The following is a 17,784-nucleotide window of genomic DNA, read 5'->3' as shown; positions in this document are numbered from 1 at the left end:
GATATAACTAATCACTTAAAATACAAGTCCTAAGGAAAGTTAAGGAATTCAGTTCATACCTACATTTTATTGAAATAAATTTTAAAATGTTAGGTTTGGATGGTATTGCACCTTTAATAACATTCAGATCTCATGTTACCTTATGTTAATGTTTTAACTTGATAGTTATTCTTTCTCACACGAGTTTACCCAAATCGAGTTAGGAAAAAATACTGTTTTTTTCAACAGAGTATAGAATTGAGGAAAAGTTCCAATTTTTCCATTTAAGCTCCCATTTCATGATCACTTTATATTAGAAGTTTTAATATAGCTTATTAAAATCAGAAATTTTCTTGAATTAAAAAAGTTTGTATTTATTTAATTATAGGTACTCGTATATGTTAAATAAACGACTAACAAAAACTGTAAAAATGTACTTCGACTAAGATGTCTAGAAATACTGGTGTGCCCATTATATCTCTTGAAAAAGTTAGGTGATTTTTATAGCGATCAGCTAACCTAACCTCTTACCTACTGTGCTAAATTTGGAACATGCCCCTTTCAACATTTTTTCTAACAGATGAATAGTTCCACACTCATTTTTCGGTGTTCAGAAACTTTGGCCGCTATCTCATACGCTTATTTTGTGAGTTAGGCCAATTCTAGTATGCCGCCGGCCTTCACCTGTTACAACGTATTATTATCAAAGTTTTGGAGGACGTGAAACATTGAAAAGTTGGGTTTTAGTGAAACAAAAAATTTTCAGTATATGGTAGATGTTCTCTATTTAGATTTCCAACTAACCTAACCATAGATAACTAACCTAACCTCTTACCTTCTGTGCCAAATTTGGAACATGCCGTTTTCAAAATTTTTTCTAACGGATGAATGGTTCCAAAGAATAAACGCACACTCATTTCTCGGTGTTCAGAAACTTTTGCCGCCATCTCTGACGCTTATTTTGTGAGTTAGACGTGTGTCGGCGGCCTTCACCTGTTACAACGTATTATTCTCAAAGTTTTGGAGGTCGTGAAACATTGAAAAGTTGGATTTTAGTGAAACAAAAAAGTCTCAGTATATGGTAGATGTTCTTTATTTAGATTTCTAACTAACCTAACCATAGATAAGTAGATAACTAATTAGATAGATAATTACCTTCTGTGCCAAATTTGGAACATGATGTTTTCAAAATTTATTCCAACGGATGAATGGTTCCAAAGAATAAACGCGGCCTGTTCCACACCATTTCTCGGTGTTCAGAAACTTTTGCCGCCATCTCTGACGCTTATTTTATGAGTTAGGCCAATTCTAGTGTGCCGCCGGCCTTCACCTGTTACAACGTATTATTCTCAAAGTTTTGCAGGCCGTGAAACATTGAAAAGTTGGATTTTAGTGAAACAAAAAATATTCATTATATGGTAGATGTTCTTTTTTTAGATTCCTGTGACGAAATACCTCCATCTTTCTCCTTTTTTTTGCCTTGAGAGTCATTTGTTTACTTGTACCATATTCCGAACAGTTTGCAATAAAAGCAAAGATATCTGTTAAATCAGCAATTCGCGAGAAATCTACAGAGAGATAGAGGAAAAAAATCTTGTGGCTATTTACCACTGGCTGAATTCAAACTTGGTCTACCAGAAATTTTTACAAGATTTACATAATGTTGTCTTGTTATTATATTTTGTGTGAATAAACGATGATCTCGTGCGATGCCTAGCCACGCACGAAGTGCAGCCGACCATTGACCAAGTTTCTCACTGTAGCCCCAGTTGGATTTGAGAAAAAAGAATTATCCTTGCTTATTGATACCTACCCCAGAAATACTTTGCTACAATATAATACGTTGCTACAATATAAGACATTTTCCTAAATCGCACGAAGACCCACAGAGATATATCCCAATTGCAACGCAAAGTGTTACATTATGCTTAATATCAAGTCTTAACAAGCCTAACAACCTATTTTTAATAAATTGATTTGAATAAGTAAAATGTTTGAAGTTTCTGTTGTTGTCACATCGAATTCAGCTCTTGTTTCCATACTAGGATATAAATGGTCATTTCAGTTCCCTTCATCTATGGAGGGAAATTCACGCAATCTTGAGTTCGCACTGCCTAATTTAACAAAACAAATGGGTACACCAGTATTTCTAGATATCTCAACTTAACTCATCGATAAACTATGATGTTGCCATAGAAATGTCTAATTCATCATTCTGCAGTTCTGAAACGGAAAAAACATTAATCTAGGCAAATAGTGATGATTATGGTTCAAAGCAATGATTTGATAATACATAGATGCGCTTTTGAGTGGCCGTGCAATTGACCATATTCATCGTCGCCATATTGTTGCGCGACAATATCAACTACCCAGTGTTCCCAACAGAGAAATATTGAGTTTACTAGAAAAATACCGCTAATATCAAAAATACTATCAGCCATAGAGATTATTCTTCCACTGACTATTTCCAACAATGGAGCGAAGCCTTCAATTATACACTCGGCCACAGTTAATTTGTTCATAAAACCGTCTTTCACTAATGTTTTTATTTCCAAAAGGTGAAATTTTTGCGTAATATTGTCCCAAACAGCCTATCTGGCGTAGCAGCCAGAAAAGGTACACCTAAACTTCACTTATAAACTTTATATTGTGGAATTTTTCTAGTAAACTCAATATTTCTTCGTTGGGAACACTGGGTAGTTGGTATAGTCGCACAACAATATGGCGACGGTGAATATGGTCAATGAAGAACATCGACTCCAACATTAGAGAGAGAAAGATTGAGTTTCACGTCAAGTGACCAAGTGGGGAGGATAAAAATCTTTTCAACTAATGATAAGGGAATTTATCAATGATTGTTTCTTTCAATAAGTCCAACCAAACAAAACTTCGGTTTTTGGTTTTGGCATCAGGTTAATTTCACAATTTAAGTGAAAATCACATTATATAGCAAATTTATTTTGAGTTCAAACCATTTGTGAGTTCTGAATACTAATAATTTCTTCTTAAAAATATAATACTGATATATAATAAATAATATAATATAAATTCACAACCCTGAACCAAATATCCTATTCCAATCCATTAATTGATCCAAATCCTTTGTGGAAACACTAGACTTGACTCTTAGAAATGCTTTTTCGAAATCTTCCATCACTAAAGGACGCACCTCTTCTGGTTGTATTTTTTCGATTAAATTCATGTTAATTGATCTTATTGGACCTAAAGAGGCCTCTGAACATAAACTTCTGATATCAGCACCTGAGTAGCCTTCGGACAATTTAGCAACCTCTTCAAAGTTTTTTTCACTCAATTGGTGATTTTCTCCAGAGATCAATTTCTTGAAAAGTTCCAATCTCGCCTAAAAGGATTATCGTTATTAGTTTTATTGCATTCAATATAGAGAAAATATATACAAATTAATCAAATAAACGTACATGTAATAATCATGGACAATTTCACATTGCTATTTTCTTCTGTAGAATAAAGGTAACAAAAAGCAAAAAAAAAATAGTGATGCTTGATTCCATAAAACAATTTTTTTTAGAAAAAATCTGAATCGGACCTGCATTTTGTAACTCCATGAAGAGCGCAAGAGTATCGGAGTTATTTACGACAGTTCCATTCAACAATACCAGAGTTGCCGATTGGTACATACTAGATAAATATAAGATTTTAACATAGTTTTAATAATTTTCAATATATTTTTCAATTTCTAAAATAACTGATAATTTTCACCAATGAAATATTTTCAACCTTAGGCAATGAAAAAAAAAAATAACCGCCGTTTTTAAGCAAAAAAATTAAACATCTCAACAAGTATTTTTCATTTCTTGATAAATTGTCTATTATAAAATAGTTCTTCATAATGTATCGAAGTTAAGGTGCATAATTTTTTTGCTCAAAAAGAAACGATACGAAAAAAAGGCAGGAGAGATTTTATGTCTCAAATTGAACGAGTGATTTTTAATTTGAGATATCTCAATTGTTATTTCTTTTTTAAGAAAATTGAGACCAATAAAAAAACTTTAAAATCACGTATCTTGGCATATGAAGGATTTGCCAATAAAAATTATATAGCAAACTGTCATTTTTTTATGCAGAAACACCCTCTGAAGTTTGTCACACTGTATACAACGGCTTTAGCTTCAACTCAACAACACACCTCATATTCTGGAAGAGGTATGTACAGCCTCTTAACAAATCTTCTTCTAGCTGCTTCATCGAGTTCTTGAGGTCTATTGGTAGCGCCTACTAGAAGTAGTCTTTCTTCATTATCAGTTGTGGCACCATCTAATTGAATGAGAAATTCTGTCTTTATTCTACGTGAACTTTCATGTTCAGTGTCACTTCTTTGAGAGAGAAGTGAATCAATTTCATCTATAAATATTACCTGTAATCAATACATAAAACAATATAAAATCCTATATTTATTTAGGGGATATTCAATTTCATTTTGGATGGGGGTTGAACAGGGTTCTATATATTTATTTAATTGCTTCTTATGACTGATTATGATTGCAATAAGACTGAAAAAGGTATAGATTTTGTGTGACCCAACAAACTTAAATTTGAGATATCATAATGCTATTTTATAAGCTGAAAAAATAAATGTTATAAGGTGTGTGAATAAGTCTTTCCCGTTTTTTTCAAATTTTGAGCCTTTATTGTGAAAAAATGGTTACAAATGAATTATTGAAAGTATTGGCCATCGCTAGCTACAACTTTTCCCCATCTTTCTGGCAACATACGAATCCCGTTGCGAAAAAATTCGACCGGTTTGGCCTCTATCCAGTCATCCACCCGTTTTTTGGCTTCCTCGTAGGAATGGAAGTGCTGGTCAGCCAGGCCATGCGTCATCGATCTGAAGAGATGGTAATCAGACGGAGCAATGTCTGGACTATACGGCGGGTGGGGTGGGACTTCCCATTTGAGCGTTTCTAAGTATGTTTTCACCGGCTGTGCAACATGTGGGCGAGCATTGTCATGTTGCAAAATAACTTTGTCGTGCCTGTCGGAGTATTGTGGCCGTTTTTCTCGCAGTGCGCGGCTCAAACGCATCAATTGTCGTCGATAGACCTCGCCTGTGATCCTTTCATTCGGTTTCAGAAGCTCATAGTAAACCACACCTAGCTGGTCCCAACATATACAGAGCATGAGCTTGGCGCCATGAATATTTGGCTTGGCCGTCGATGATGATGCATGGCCGGGTAGTCCCCATGATTTTCTTCGCTTCTGATTATCGTAACGGATCCACTTTTCATCGCCAGTCACGATACGATGCAGAAAACCCTTTCTTTTATGTCGCTGAAGCAGCTGTTCGCAAGTGAAAAAACGCCGTTCGACGTTTCTCAGCTTCAGTTCGTACGGCACCCAATTTCCTTGCTTTTGGATCATTCTCATGGCTTTCAAACGCTTGGAAATGGTTGTTCGGTCAACTCCCAATGCTTCAGCAAGTTCTTCTTGCGTTTGACACGAATCTTCATCAAGCAAAGTCGCCAATTCTTGATCTTCAAAGATTTGCGGCCGCCCGGAACGCTCCTTGTCTTCCACGTCGAAATCGCCACTTTTGAAGCGTCGAAACCATCCGCGAACACTTGAATCATCGACACAACCTTCTCCATAAGCTTCCTGAAGCAACCGATGCGCCTCGGCAGCAGATTTCTTCAAATTGAACCAATAAAGTGAAACTTCCCGCAAATGACGTCGACTCGGCTCAAATTTCGACATTTTCACGATTTCAAAAATTTATGATGCGAAAAAATTTCAACTAATGTGTTAGTGTGGAATTGTTGACAGATGAATAAGCTTTGATTATGACATATGTAACCATTAAATACTCGCACAGTATTGGTGGCGCCATCTCTTACAAAAAACGGGAAAGACTTATTCACACACCTGATACTATTTTTCAAATTTTAAATACCTACAGATGGTTGATGACATCTAGCTACAGCAAACAAGGCTCTAACCATTTTTTCTCCATCACCAATCCATTTTGAAGTTAATGAAGAGGCACTTATACTAAAGAATGTGGATTGACTTTGAGATGCTATACATTTCCCTAAAAAAATAGATGCATCTTATAATGAACAATAAATGAAATACAAAATTGTAATATTTATTTAATATGAATGATATTAATTTGAATCCGATTTCATTCAAAATCAATATCAAGCCTACCAATTAGAGTTTTTCCAGTTCCTGGAGGGCCAAAAAGCAGTATTCCTTTAGGTGGTCTCCTTAAACCGGTGAAAATATCAGGTCGTAACATTGGCCAGATTACAGCTTCTTGTATTGCAGATTTGGCAAACTGCAAACCTGCTATATCTTCCCAATGTATTGGGGACCCATTATCCATGATCTCAGATTTGATTAATTCTATCATTTTTGGATCTATATTCTTCATTTTTTCGTCTGGGTAAACAGTTGAACATTCTCTCTTCGTTTGATCAATGTCATCACTGTAACAGGTATTTCTTATGTTGAAAGAATAATAATAATGAAGTTCTTACAATAAGTATACATACATAATTAATTCACTCTTGCTATATGGATTGAAAGAAGTGATCAAAAATTTTTTCGAGAAAATATTGTATTTTATTTTTTTTATTTTCCTTGACTACAAATTGGATTTAAAACAATTTTCAATTTGAAGTACAAAGCAATGAAATTTACTTCATCATTAAATTGAGTTAAAAATTAATTTTATAATGCATCATTCACAAAAAAAAGAATAGCTAATTTATTATCAGTAAGAACAAGATAAGAAATAGAGTAAGTCATAATAAGTTTTCCATTTCAAATTTTATTGTGGTTCTTGTTAGTGCATGTGAAAATGAATGTTGAATTAGAGGAAGATATTTATTTTTAATTTGAAGTTTATAATTATTTAATTTTGGTAATTTATAAAAATATGTGTTTCAAAGAGTGAATTAGCCAACTGTAGAGAGAGCATTTATTCTATTATACAATAACACAGGTAAGATTTTTCTTGAATATATCTAGTGTAACAATTTTTAATGAAAAAAATGTGCTAGAACATCTTACAAATGTCTCAATAATTCCTATCATGGATAACACATGTATAATACACTAAATATCTCATTATATGTTATTACTCCCTAAATAGTAGTAATTTAATAATATATAATAATAATATGAGCCTTTAATATTATAATACTTATTATAGAAACTTAACTTTTTTGGACTATTGAAACGGATAGTACTAAATTCAATCCTGAACAAAATGTTATTCTACATTGATAAATGTATTAACATTTCTGTTGACAAATCCAATCTATATGTATATTCATTTTTTGTTTTATTCCTTGTTTCTCTCAGATTTCTGATGATGGCCAATGGTAACTTGTTTTATATTAAAATTCCAAATTATTTAGTTTTTAGGTCAAGGGAATAACGTTTCCTAACTTTTCCTAACGTTTCCTAACTCTCACCTATCTGATGAATGCGACTTGAATATTTGTTTAATTTTGTCCATTCTTAGATTTTGGTTCATGGTTTGTTATGAGTATTGTTTGTGCATTTCAGATCCACTTTTAAGTGAATCTTTCATTTATTAGCAATCATAACAAATTATGAACAAAAATCTGAAATGTTCTTTCATATGCAATCCAGCAACTCAATTAAAATGCTTAAAATTCAAAATATATCTTACCCATTTTTCATAAGAGGTGGTACGAACTTCCTACTAATACCTCGAGTTCCTAACTTTTTTCTTTGCACATTGATAGAGGAGGAACTAGTAGAACATGATATATTTTTTTGTGAGCCGTATTTTTTAATGTTTTGAGCATTCAATTCCTCTGAGGCTGTTATAAAACCAGAGCAAGATTTATTATTTGCAACATGACTTTCCCCATAGTTTATCACTCTCTCTATTTTTGTTGGAATTTTCTTCATGGAAGAAACTCCATGACATTTTTGTCCCTGAACACACTTAGCAAATTCATGATAATCATTGTATATTGCTTTCTTACTTTGAGCACAACTGATTTCATTGTTCATACATGTCTCTTTCAAATAATTCTTGAAATCAATAGACTTAATATTAGTTTTCAAGTTCAATTTTTTCTCCTGTTTTTGCTGTAAAGAAAACTTTTCGGTGATATCATCTAAAGACTTTAATTTATTCTCTACTAAAAGGAAACACAGATTTTCGTCTTCATTACTCATCATTTGATGTAATAATTTTTTGGTTACAAATGTATCTCTTTTCAAATTCAAAATACTTATTATTTTCTTTCATAGACAAACTTATCTTAGTTTAGTTGTCTATGTTTTCTTTCTATTCTGTGGAGAGGTAAATAGGAACATAGAACAAGTATGTATAAATGAATAGGAATTTCAATGGTGCCAATGGAAGGATGTCGAATTTTTTGATAAATTAGATTAATGAATGAACATTTCCGGTTCTAGGGAAATTTTGCCGTATTTCCATGCTTGCATGACGGAACAGAATACAAAATTTCAAAAATGTAAAAAAATAAAAATTAAATATACCAATTCACTCCAGTGAGAATATTAATTCTACTAGCAAATTTTATTTCGAACATTTCTATTTTCCTGCAAAACTACAGGAATGATTTTTTCTCTGGAAATAAAATTAGCTTCTGAAATAAATTAATATTTTCACTGGTGTATTAACCTATAACTAAATTTGAATTATGCAAAATTCATTATTCCAAGTTAGGCTTTGAGTGTAATTTTATTAATTTTGTTGTGTAGAAATTTTTATCAATGAAACCATGATTGATATGGATAGTAGGGACTGCATTGTTATCCTTGATTTTTATTCAATTTCGTCGCAATAAATGTATGTATAATTTTAGAATTTTGAGTAGGGAATTATTTTAAACGATAAAGTTCGACTGATGTTGAATCCGCCTTAAATTTCTAATAAAGACTGAAACCATTAAATAATTATACTATATATTGAATCGCATTAAGTGATTAATTAATAAACCGTTCACAACTTTATCTTAAAACAATATGTTTTTTCTATTTTCCCAAAACTATAGGGATATCACACTATGTTTTATTATCCGCCCTTGGCATATATCTCTGTATAAAGTTATGTGGTCACCAAGGGTGCAATTGACGAATTAAATAATGTGTGCTCGAAGCTGAGGACTTCGCGTCAGGGTCTTTCTATTTTTTGTACTAATATAATGCGTCTAATGAATTAATAAGCTCTGCTCTACTTGGACTTTTGCGATTTAGTTTCGTCCACTCCGGAGAAGTCATACTATATATTGCGATCTATGATAAATAGTTTAAACTTATGTATAATTCAAGTTTGATTTCTCTTTAAAAGCCGTCAAAATATTTAATGGAAGATTAATTCTGGAATAATTTTTGTTGGTCTTCTTCTTCCCTTCTTTCGTATTCATCCACTCTTGGACATAGCTAGGTCCAGAGATATCTCTGGCTAGGTCTCTCTAAAACATTTCTACTTGTCCCCTCCCTATCTTGTGCCTCGATTCCCCCATTTTTGTTGGTACCATATTAATTCAAAACTATTTCCCGTTGAACACTGCACATTATTAATCATGTGCAATGTGCACATAAAGTATAGACATGGCAGAAGGACACAGTAACAAAGCCTACATAGAAATACAATCAATTCCCACTTACCACTGGAGAGCTATCTTCAAGCTATAAGAATTAATTCTAAAAGAGTGTTGGAAAAACATTCAAAATATCTAATAAACAAAGTGAATCTTCAATTTAGATAAAATAAAACAAAATAATTCCCACAAATATACTTTTGCTTTATTTTATTTATAATAAATTTTCATCAAGGAAGGACTGAATTCTTTGAATAAAAATTTTTAATTTGTTTAAGTAATATTTGGGAATTAGATACGGTTGATCTAATCCTAATGTATTTTTTTTAATTTTTATCAATTCAGTTGTTTAAATTCTTCAAAAAAATATTAATCGATATTATATTAACTTCAAAAAAATATATTGAACATTTTTAGTACAGCAGACGCGCCATCTGTTGGATGAACCTAACATTTCTCTATGACAACACCGTATATAAAAATTGGGGAGATTTCATTATTCAAGGTATCTTGAAGAAGAGAAAAACTTCAGAATTAAATAATACAAAGTATTTCTTTACATCTTTAGTGTGAACTAGTAGTAGGGACTCCTTCTCATAATTTCATTTCAGGTTCTATAATGAGTTAAAGCAAGAGAAATCAGGAAGTGTGAGGTATTTTGATCATTACAATTCGTAAAATTCTGAAGAGCTGACCAATTTAGATTAGTAATTAAAATAGGTATAAATTTATGTAGACCCTGATTTATTTTTCTATTTCTGTATCAACACATCTTGATTCTAGGGGTACATTGTATTTCACCTTAAACTGACATATATTGAATTTGTCTGTAAAAAAATCAGTAAAAATCTCCTTATTTTCTGAGAAATTCATATTGAGGAGTCACTATTTCTTATCGATAAACTTTTTCGTATGAAGTGTTAGTACAAATTTAATAGTATACTAGTCACATGAGGAGGTACCTCCAATTATTATCTCTTCTCGTTATTTAACATATGTAATATTGAAACTATTTTCAGTGGATGGTTGACCTAATTTTTCCTACAACATGTCTAAATCAGCTAAGAAATTGAAGAAGCCATTGGACCTACCTCTTGGAAAAGCCACTTCGCACAAGGATGTTGACTTATCACATGTTAGATTACCTATTGATACAAGTGTATTTGGATTGAAACACGTATTAACATTGTTTGAAACGGCAACAAATGAAGTAAGAATTTACATTTAAAGAAGCATTAATGGTTATCATCTATTACAATTGAAAATGTTTAATTCATTTTATCCTAAATATACTGAGATTTCAGTTTTGTTTCTTCATAGTTTGTTATGATTGCTGTAGTTTTTTACTTCTGTTTTATTTCTAGAAGATTCGGTTTTATTACATTATAGTATTTCTCTTTCAATGAAGATCCTACACCAAAAAACCTTGTATCTAAAGCATGTAAAAATGCAAATTACATTTTCAAAAATTGTTGTTGAAGAAGTTTCATAACAATAATCATAATAATTTATTATATGATTATTTTATTTTCAGGTCAAGAGTTACCTAGCTTATGAATGCGACTTGATGTATGAATGTAGAATTTGCAGAACCATTTTCAGGAGTATAGCAAATTTTATATTACATAAAAGAAAATTTTGCCGTGATAAATATAACACTCCTCGTGATCCAAGACAAAGTTGCCAAGAGGTGAGTCGATAAATTTTGAAAATACATGATTTCTAATTGATACAATTTTATTTTTCATTTACTTTTTTGTTTTTACATTTTTAAATTTGAAATATACATACATGTACCATAACTTATGGAGAAGGGGTTAAATTCGTTTATTAAATTAATGGATGTGTTCTTATTTTATCAATTACATATTTTCATTCATCATTCAAATATTTTCAGACTGATGGAGTTACTATAATACAGAGAGATATTGAAAATGCAAATCAAATTATAACAGAAACTGAAGTTCCTGGCATAGAAAAGACTTCAGGAAGTTGCTTGAATCCAATAATAGAAAAACTATTAAGAAGGCAAGAGCAAAAAAAATTTGTTGATGAAATCAAACACGACAATTCAGTAAATTTACCTAAAACTGAGGAATTGAGAGTAGAAGACTTGAGAAGTATTTCACTGGAGAGAATAGAGACTTCGGATGTAGCCATGTTTCAGACTTTGGACTTCGGACCAAAAGTAGGAGAAACCGAGATGATGAAATCTGAAGTGAGTAAACAAAGATGCTATTGTATCTGACTGAGTATTTACTATTTAGTGCGCTACCTTTAGATAGTTATTATTATTATTATTATTTGAACTGGGGTCGTTTTGCTTTGGTAAGCCTTCCGGGAACTGCGACCATGCAGATCTTTTGTTCACTACCCTTTTCATTCATAGAAACCCAGGGAGGTCGTCAACGACGTTAATAAAATTTACAACCTCCTTAGGGGCCTTGGCCATTACCTCTCTGGTATCCAGGACCGGCTTGCCCATGAGAATGGTTCTTAGGCCAGCCAGCTCTGGACACTTGCATATCAGGTGTTCAGTCGTTTCTACTTCCGATCCACAGAGCCTGCAAATCTCGTCTGCTGACTTACCCATACGGTACAAATGATGTTTGTACCGACAGTTCCCGTCAGCAGTCCCACCATCACCCGAAGCTCTGCTCGTGACAGCTTCAGGAGCTTTCTGGTGTAGGTAGGAGAAATCTTTACGAATTTCTTTGCCTGAGCAAGTCTAGGAGTGTTAGTCCAGTGGATTGTCCTACTGTTCAACTCCCATAGCTGGACCGCAGCTTTGTATTGGTCTTTTCCTATCCCACAGAAAGACTCAAGTCCAGCAGGTGTTAACCTTGATGCACTTTTTGCAAGCTCATCCGCTCTCTCATTTCCTTCAACCCCACAGTGCCCTGGTACCCATAGTAGAGTCACCTTATTTCCTCTGGCCAGTTGCTTTATGGTGTTACGGCACTCCCAAGTCAGCAGAGACCCCTGACAGCACACCTTTAGATAGTTACATAGATGGTCCACTGAGAGTGGACTATGGTGTTGTGCACAACATAAATTCTTATGAGTCCATATACAATCTGCAACCTAAATACTTAAGATTTTATGATGCTTATCATAATTGTTGAAAGTTTTCTTCAAGAAATTACGGAAGTTCTCCGAAATCATCTTTAGTAAACACAATTTATATAAAATTTATCATTTAGAAAAATTCCTGACACTCTTATAAATGGGGTATAGTCTTTGGTTTTGTTCACAATTGACATAATCACATGTCAATAATAAATGAGATTTGAGAACTTGATGGATTAAATGTTGGAATGTTGAAGAGGAGTTTTCCACAGATAATCAAATACCTTCACAACAGTTGCAATCTCCATATTTTAGATTGAAAGGACTTTTGCTTGGTATCTATTATGTTGCTCTGCTAAAACATTTGGGTGAATTTTGACTGTTAAAATTATATCACATTTAAAGAGCTGAAACATTTCACTATTTCGTAAGTCTGAATTTCAAGCAAATTAAAATTGCTGTATCTATCTTTTAGATCTGTTAGTCTTTATCATTTCCGCCATGGCTGTGAGTAAAAGTTGTATCTTGTTCCTTCTGGATTACTCGAGGTTCAATATTGGCCACAAAGGCCTGCCTCTGTTAGCCTTGAGGCTGATTAATAGTTACTTTTATGGTAGAGTCCAGTTTATGGAAATCTGAACCTGGTAGATTGTACAAGGGATTCGTCCAAAGTTGATTGTATTCATTCTGCAACTCTTGGTATCTCAGACAGAGGGTATCAAAATTGCCGCTTCATTTTCGAAACAAATGATTCTGTTTTCATTTTCATATATTAGTGAAGTTAGCATTTTATATGTGAGTGTTTTCTTATGATGGTTAACATTATTTCTATTCACTATTTTGTATTATTTATAGACTCTAATTATGTATTTATATTTATTCTTTCTTCGATTGTTTAACATTTTGTTATTAATAATTAAGGCCTACACTAATAACCGTTTAAGTAGTTAGTGCAGGTTCCTTTTGCATTGTATTGGTTTTGCATAAATATATATTATTATTTTAATTTTTAAACATATTTATTGGTTGTACTTTGTAGGTTATGGAAATACATAGTATATTTGATCAAAATGAGGCAGTTCTTGGTTCAAATGGAGAGATCTTATCTTTGAACAATAAAGAAAAATATAATAAGCAGACACTCAAGAATGATTTTGTCTGTACAGAGTGCAATACAAAATTTTCTACTAAAAAAACCTTAGCCTATCATATAAAGTGTAAACACAGTCACTGTAGATTGGTTTATCCATGTCCATTATGTAAGGATAATCTTTCGAATCCATGGTCTGTCTACCGGCATTTGTTGAAAGTTCATAGGATGACTTCAAACCAAGTAAGAAAATACAGAATTCAAGTTCATAATAGTGCAATATTCAAAAAACTACAAGAAAATAAAGATAGAAAAAGTAGAGAACCAAAGGGAGGGAATGATCAAGAAAATGAGGTAAGTTTTAAAACCTAAAAATTATATTCAAATTTTCCAAATGGATGATTTTGAAGAAAAATTTAGATATTTTTAATTTTTGCAGTGGTTGGATAATATTGAAGGAGACAGTGATTTGCAGATGTGTGGTGGCTGCGGCAAACATTTTGAAAGAAAAGCTGCTTTGATCTCTCATTCTGTCATGTGTACAAAAAGGATAGCTGTGTGTAATTCTATCAAGGAAAACAATACAAAGAAGAAAGAATTAGATATCAAAGCAAATGAAGAGAGATTATGTAAATCTCAACTAAAAGGTTCAGCAAAGAGGAAATCTAGTAATATAATCTTGTACAAGCCAAAGACTGAAAATTCTTCAAATGAAGAGGTTGATCCAAATTGCAATATACCTCTCAAAATAAAAGATGAACCTGAAAATGAAGAAGATGATGACGTAATACCATCATTTATTATAGAAGATAATGATAGTGATATGGAAAATAGTGCTGAAAGGATAAGAAAAGATATACAGATGTATGATAAGGACAAACTTATGTCTATCATAGGTGTGGATACATCTGCTGATAAAGAAACTACACCTTCTGAAATATATGATAAACAGTCGGATAGGAGTGATTCTCCTTGTAGAGGATTTGAAACTCAATCTTCTGAGTATACAGAGCATGTAATTATAAAAAATCTAGAAAACTCCACAGGATTATGTGATAAACATTCTAAAGATGTTCCTGATAGTACTTCCGATTCTGAAGTTGTTTCAATTAATTCAGAAAATTCAGATGATAAAGCAACTAAAGAAATAAATAACGATGTGGATAACCATTTGGACATTAGAGTAGTGTCAAAAGTTCCAAATAATTTGGAATGTAAAATAACTTATGCAGATATTTCCGAGCAATCCTCGAACTCATCTAAATGTTCAAAAGAAATGGATATTTCTTCAGATATAAGTTTGGATAATAAGATATCCAGTGATTTTAAACTGGATCTTGGTGAGGACCCTAATTTTCAAGATGTCAGTATTAAATCGCTTATCAAAGAAATAATAGAAGAAGATGTAAAAAATTCAGATATGAATGATCCTCAACAAAAGGAAAGGGCAAATAGAAGTTCTGATGTTAATATCATACCTAATGGCCTTGTTGATCAAAAAATTCCCGAAAAAAATTCGGTTGGAGAAATACATTTTATTAATGAAGAAAAATTGAATAATAATAATAATGCAGTAATCACTGCAATAGAAAGTTCATGCTCTTCGAAGATAAAAAAGAGAAAAAGGTCCTCTTCGCCAATTCAAGGAGAAGTTAAAAAGAAATTGATACCAAACATAAGCGAAGAAAGTGTTAATGAAACTGAAAAAGAAAATGAAACATTTATTTCAAAAATTTCACCTTTTGTTGATAGGATAACTTTAACTTGTTCTTTATGTGCATGTAAATTTATGTCTTTATCACAGTTATTGTTGCATATGTCAAATCATTTTTCCTGGTATCGGTTCCAATGTGGTAAATGCTCATTTATGTCATTTAATAAATGTGACTGTGAAAAACATGTTCTTACGGAACATAAAATGCCCTTGTTATGTTCTCGAAGTGTAGTTCTACCAATTCCTACTTGGAAAGCTTCATTGATTTCTGATACCTTCATGCAATTGGAGTCACGTTCAAATGATGAAGAAAATCAAACATGCATTCTGTTAGATTCAAATGTAGTAGAACAGTTCAATACATCGGTCAATTTGGAAATTGAATCGGTTAACTTTGAAATGAAACAAGTAGATGTGATTGATAATTCTAATGATTATGATGTAAAGGTTTTGCCAGAGAACCTCGTGAAAGTAGAAGTAAATGAAGTTGATGATTTAATTGATTTAGAGCCTGAATCGATGAACTCCAAAACAGATAATGATGAAGTATGCACATCAGTCAATGTAGGGACTCAGTTGTTAAATTTTGAAAAAACAAAGGCAGTAGTTAATACATCCAACGACTTGATTATAAAATTAGAAAATCATACAACAGAAGAAAAATCTAATTTGAATGAAAAAAATATCGTTGATTATGTAGATCTAACAATTGAAGAGAATTCAGTTGATAACAATGAAATTACTGAAAACTTATCAAACGAAGAAACTGAAGTCATCCAAGATTTATCGAAGCAAGCAATAATGGAAGTTATATTAGGAAATGAACATAAGAAAGAAAAAAATTTGAACAAAAGTCTCCCAAGTCAGTCATGCGAATATGTGAGGCCATTAAGAAATCGAACAAAAAGTATTAAAACCTCACAGAAAGATTTCATTTATGATTTTGATACCCCAAGGAGCACATTTCAAAAAGGTTGTAACTCTAAGAGCAATATTGAACAAATTAAAGAATATGAAGTACAAGAATAATTCATGTTTTTGGAGTTTGTAAATTTCTTATTTATTTTTTCAAATTGAAGTTATGTTTTCCGATAAATTGTTTGGTTATTTTGTAAAATAATATATATTTATTAATAGATTTTATATAATTTATATGTGCATGTTATTTGAATCTCTATAGTTCAATTCATTTGTGAAATTGGAAAGAACGTCGGGCATTACAAATAAACTGGCGATCAAGTCAAAACTATTCATTTAGATAGCTTGTAAAAAATGAGAGCTTTATTTCAAAGAATTTCTGTCCATAAGAAATATTTGTGAATGAGAATCATCTTGCAAATAATCACTTGCATAATTATATATCTCTTTCTGAGTTTGGTAAATTAAGAATATGTGATTTTTATTTCGATATTGTCATTTTTTAGCGGCAAAAAAAATAAATGAAAATTTTGTCGATTTATTTCTTCATTATGTGGCATTTACTTTCCTATTAGTCCTAATGTTCATTCATGAGACATTGTATTTCTCAGTGCATTTTCATAAAGACTCAAATTTTCCATTTTCAGCTTTTTGAAGATTTTTAAGTTTGGGTCAATTTTGATACTTTATGAAATCTTGTTAGTATCTTATGCAGATATACTGTATACTACTTTTTTCTGTGTCTAGGAAATTTCAGATCAGTTCATACCTCATAGCTAGTGGTAGTCTTAATTTGAAACAGATATTCATTTTTAAACACAAAGAGCAGAATTCTTGGATGTGAACTTGAAATTTGTTCTTATATGATTGTCCAATCTTCGAAACCTGCTTGATATATTGTTTTAATAATGTGTAGCCAAGATATCTCCGCATAATGCTGAAGAAATAGCAGGTTGAACTCCGGATTTTTTCCTCAGTTCAAAATTTCATTGAATAACATACCGAGGAACTTTGTTCATTTTTCCAGATTGGTTGAATAATTTTTAAAACTTATGTGTGATGGTGTATCAGGGCCTGTATGTGCTACTTTAAACAGAATGGCTTTGATTTTCTCTTTGACCATAACAAATTTGCCACTTCTGGAAATGTATCTGCGGTAACAAGAAAGTTGCCACCATCCATATAGTTTACCATGAATACTCTACTCAGGTCCTTTTTCACTGTATGAAAAATGGACCTAGAATACTACCCTGAGGTACACCGCAATGTATATTTAAAAGCTAAATTAGCTCGTCTTATTCCCTTCTTTACACTTACTCTTCACAAGATATGACTTGAACCGTTTCAATACATTATCTGTAATTCCTGATCGACCCATCTTAACAAGTATGTACTCATGGCTCGAACAGTTTTGACAAATCGAA

General features: G+C 32.2%; 2 protein-coding genes across 7 annotated transcripts; one reads left to right on the top strand and one right to left on the bottom strand.

Annotated features, from left to right (window-relative positions):
- Window positions 1-2,916: 2,916 nt before the first annotated feature.
- LOC123676268 (fidgetin-like protein 1) lies at window positions 2,917-8,296 on the bottom strand. Its single transcript, XM_045612066.1, has 5 exons — window positions 7,658-8,296; window positions 6,163-6,443; window positions 5,910-6,043; window positions 4,145-4,372; window positions 2,917-3,340 (listed from the first exon to the last, which is right to left on the bottom strand). The coding sequence occupies exons 1-5, from the start codon at window positions 8,176-8,178 to the stop codon at window positions 3,029-3,031; spliced, it is 1,476 nt and encodes a 491-aa protein (XP_045468022.1). The 5' UTR covers window positions 8,179-8,296; the 3' UTR covers window positions 2,917-3,028.
- Window positions 6,824-16,895, top strand: LOC123676264. 6 transcript variants are annotated; one of them, XM_045612055.1, is made up of 7 exons: window positions 10,056-10,074; window positions 10,181-10,222; window positions 10,589-10,779; window positions 11,104-11,259; window positions 11,467-11,787; window positions 13,678-14,082; window positions 14,168-16,895. In XM_045612055.1, exons 3-7 carry the CDS (start codon window positions 10,618-10,620, stop codon window positions 16,469-16,471), a joined length of 3,348 nt encoding a protein of 1,115 aa, XP_045468011.1. In that variant the 5' UTR covers window positions 10,056-10,074; window positions 10,181-10,222; window positions 10,589-10,617; the 3' UTR covers window positions 16,472-16,895. The 6 variants fall into 6 exon arrangements, with proteins under 6 accessions (XP_045468014.1, XP_045468010.1, XP_045468011.1 ...); XM_045612058.1 differs by lacking the exons at window positions 10,056-10,074; window positions 10,181-10,222 and adding an exon at window positions 6,824-6,961; XM_045612054.1 differs by having other exon boundaries at window positions 10,041-10,222.
- The last annotated feature ends 889 nt before the right edge of the window (window positions 16,896-17,784 follow it).

Source organism: Harmonia axyridis, chromosome 3, assembly GCF_914767665.1.
Source record: "Harmonia axyridis chromosome 3, icHarAxyr1.1, whole genome shotgun sequence".
Taxonomy (NCBI): Eukaryota; Metazoa; Arthropoda; class Insecta; order Coleoptera; family Coccinellidae; genus Harmonia; species Harmonia axyridis.
This window is presented reverse-complemented; position numbering and strand designations above follow the sequence as displayed.

Excerpts from the sequence above, each read along its gene's own strand:
- LOC123676268 (XM_045612066.1), bottom strand. The coding sequence starts at position 8,178 with ATGATGAGTAATGAAGACGAAAATCTGTGTTTCCTTTTAGTAGAGAAT. Across the intron at positions 6,444-7,657 it reads CCACCTCTTATGAAAAATGG|TGATGACATTGATCAAACGA; the intron begins GTAAGATATATT and ends TACCTGTTACAG. Across the intron at positions 3,341-4,144 it reads TACCTCTTCCAGAATATGAG|GCGAGATTGGAACTTTTCAA; the intron begins GTGTGTTGTTGA and ends TAATCCTTTTAG.
- LOC123676264 (XM_045612058.1), top strand. The coding sequence starts at position 10,618 with ATGTCTAAATCAGCTAAGAAATTGAAGAAGCCATTGGACCTACCTCTT. Across the intron at positions 11,260-11,466 it reads CAAGACAAAGTTGCCAAGAG|ACTGATGGAGTTACTATAAT; the intron begins GTGAGTCGATAA and ends AAATATTTTCAG. Across the intron at positions 14,083-14,167 it reads GGAATGATCAAGAAAATGAG|TGGTTGGATAATATTGAAGG; the intron begins GTAAGTTTTAAA and ends TAATTTTTGCAG.